Source organism: Haliaeetus leucocephalus, unplaced genomic scaffold (genome assembly GCF_000737465.1).
Source record: "Haliaeetus leucocephalus isolate CR32 unplaced genomic scaffold, Haliaeetus_leucocephalus-4.0 Scaffold197, whole genome shotgun sequence".
Taxonomy (NCBI): domain Eukaryota; kingdom Metazoa; phylum Chordata; class Aves; order Accipitriformes; family Accipitridae; genus Haliaeetus; species Haliaeetus leucocephalus.
The window spans coordinates 862,765-865,922 of NW_010972633.1; the positions used below are offsets into that span (position 1 = coordinate 862,765).

The window sequence follows — 3,158 nt, forward strand, 5'->3', positions numbered from 1 at the left end:
CTGGTCTCATAGCCGCCTCGCCTCGCCTCACGGCCCGCGCCTCTGGCCCGCAGGTTTTGTGACCGCAGCATGTCGGAGGGTGAGTCCAAGCAGGTGCCGAGCGGCGGCTCCGACTCAAAGCCCGAGTCCGCGTCGTCTGGCCCGGGAATGACTTCGGTGTCTGCGCCGGTGACTTCCGCGGCGCCCCCGGAGGAGGAGGAGGAGGAGGAGAGCGAGGACGAGTCCGAGATCCTCGAGGAGTCGCCCTGCGGCCGCTGGCAAAAGAGGCGCGAGGAGGTCAGTGCCGGGGGCCGGTTCCCAGGGCCGGACGCTGGGATGCGCGGGGAAGCCCCGAGCGAGCCGGGCGGGGCGCGGGACCTGGGCGGCCTCTTGTCCCGCCCCGCTGGCTGTCCTCCTTCCACCTGTCCCCGGGTCGGCCCGGACCCCAGTGGCAAGGGTCCGTCAAGCTCCTCGGGCGGCAGGGAGATGGATGGCCTTTCTCGAGCTGCGGGGCCGTCTGTCCTCGGGCTTGGGCATGTCGAGGCCAGAGCGCAGCGTGCTTTTTTCCCTGCACATTCGTTGTGCTGCAGGCTCTTCTGTACGGGTGGTGTCAGGGCCCGCTGTTGGTGCGGTGCTGAGTGGGGAGCGTCTCCAGCACTCCTCATTTTGCAGATCTTTTGCTCTGGGAATAGGGAAGAGCAGTGACTAGACAGGAGTGTGAAGTGAACAGTACCTGCTATGGAGGCAGCCAGTTACCTGGTCTCATCGGCTTTTGAATTATGCTTTGGTTTTGGTTTGCTTTGAGGTCTTCAATTAGGGTAAAGCATAGCCAGTTCATGCAGACTTGTTTCTTGGCTTGTCCTATTCGCATCCACTTCTCAGTGCGTGTATCAGTGTTGTCCTGTGTGAAGATGCAAGTAGATCAGATCTTACTGTTCTGGACCTCTCCCTCCTTCCGCTCTTTGCTGTGGTCTGTTTATCTTATCGGGGGCTGTCTCCACAAACTGGTTTCTGCTTCATGTTGGCTCAGTGAAACCTGCTCTGGCTGGGCAAGCTGTATAGCTGTGGTAGTTGCTGAAAGACAGAAAATGTTCACTCCAGTGCTGCGGCACAAGTGCTGATATAGCTTTTCTCAGCCAAGTCAGGGCTGAGCCTAGAGGTTCTTCTGCTTTATCCATTATTGTAGACACAGTAGTTCAAACTAGGGTGGTGGTGAAAGACTCATTTATTTTGATGTAAATTTGGAGGGCAAAGTAAGGTCAAGGATTCCCTGCAGCTCCTTATGTTTGTTTGCTGGAAAGCTGTCTTGGTTTTGTTAACGTAAGCCAAATCCTAGCATGGTGTAGTAAAAATGTGCCTTTTCTGGTGAAGCTGTACTGTTTGGGTTGCAATGGGGAAGGTATCTGTATGAAGTGTTAATTCTATCCTCCACAATATATTCCTTACAATAACCTGAAGTGCTTTTTCCTGTGAGCTGTGCTGAACTGGCACATGTTGGGGAACAAAGCTGATGTTCAGTTTGTGTATTATGTGTCAATATGTTTTATTTAATACTGATCATTTTGACACAGAAAGATAAATTTCCTTCCAGGCTTTTCTGTACTTTCCTACATAAAAAGTAAAGCTTTTTATACTAGGGTCTAGTATTTTCTTTGGATTTTAGTTTTCCCATCTGCAGCCAAATTAAGGCCCAAACACAAGAAGCTCCTTAAAATTTTGGAATGGCTAAAATACTGTCTTCTGGCTTGAGAATGAGAGTGGCTGGTTGGTTTGAAGGCAAGCTGCCTCTGTATGCTAGACATATGAGCTCTGTTCCACCTTACAGATAGAGGAATGACTGTTGAAGGCCACAAAACAAATTGTTGACTGACCTGGGGTAAACTCAGGGCCTCTGATTCTAGAGCCTTCATCTGTCAAGGTTGCACCGCCTCCCCGCAGGAACTGCTGATTCGGTGTCTGACTGATACCGGCTGCAGTTGCCCGTGCGTGGGCCTTATGTTTCATGTGTGTATGAAAAACACATGCTTGTAGTGATCATGCAGTGAAATTCTGTTTTGTCTCTTAATTTTGCATGTAAATTTGTGTCTTGATTAGACTCAAGCTTGTGGAGTGACATTCATTCACTTTACCTGTATTACATCATACTCTTTTTACTGTCTTCAGCTTTTGGACTGATCTGTTCCTTGGAGTAAACTCTCCCACTGCTGATGTTCCAGCATGAAATTTATTTTGGAACAACAGCTTTACCTTCTGAGCATCCTAGCATACTAGAGTAAAATGTCTCCTGTGCCAGCGGTGTCCCAGTACAGGGCAGCTAGTGTGAGGGCTCAATCGACTCTGGTTATTCCGGTTGGTGCAGCCATGTGGACAGGCTCTTACTCGCTACCCCTCGGCAGAGAGGAGGCCTTACGCCATGGAAAAGGGACGTGCCGCTCGGTGATGCAATCCTGATTCTTTATCTCAGCAGTAGCTTCTTGGGATGCCGAATTAGGCAGCCACCTTGGAAGCAACATAACGCGATAATCTGGGGAGAAAAGAGCATGTGTGATTGCAGGCAGAGTAAGATTGTATGTGCTGCGTGTGGTCTGGTGTTCCTTGGATGCTACGTTCTTTACCGCTTGCTTTGAGTTGCGTACTTGGATGTATGTTTGGAAATGTAGTAACCTCACTTTATTATTTTTTTTATTTCACTACTTTTTAATAGCTACAGACTCTTTGTAATCGAGTTCCTCGAACAGAGGTGGCATTGCGCAGGGGCTGTGCAGAGAGGGGTCCCACGAGTCCGAGGGAGCAGGCTGCCCTGGTGAACGGGAAGGGTGTAAGTGCTCAGGCTATTTACCGTAAAGGAGCAGATTTCAGCAGAATAAGCCGCAGCGATGCGAGAGCACGTCTGCCTGTCGCCGGTGCCTCCGCGGCGGCTTCTGGGTACAAAACCAGAACGGTAGGGTTGCAGGGCGGCCCAGGGGCCTGCGGCGGCTGTGCCAGTCCCGCTGCTTGCCCACTGCCGGCTCCGCGGCGCTCAGGCGCGTTTCTCCGCCGGGGGGAAGCCGTCCTCACGCCCTCCCGAGCACCCCGGCGCAGGCGCGCCCGCCGCCAGCGCCACCGGGGCTGGGGAAGGCCGCGGGACGGGCACCGGCCGGGCCGGGACGCGGCAGGGCGGGGGGGTCCCCGGAGGGGGG

The 3,158-nt window shown here is 53.0% G+C and overlaps 1 protein-coding gene across 1 annotated transcript in view; it reads left to right on the plus strand.

The window, feature by feature from the left end:
* The first annotated feature begins 51 nt into the window (after positions 1-51).
* Positions 52-3,158, plus strand: part of NRBP1 (nuclear receptor binding protein 1) — a 41,882-nt gene continuing 38,775 nt past the window's right edge. The window contains exon 1 of the mRNA XM_010565900.1: positions 52-276. Coding sequence (XP_010564202.1) covers positions 70-276 — 207 coding nt within the window. The 5' untranslated portion in view covers positions 52-69. The remainder of the gene's footprint in view (positions 277-3,158) is intronic.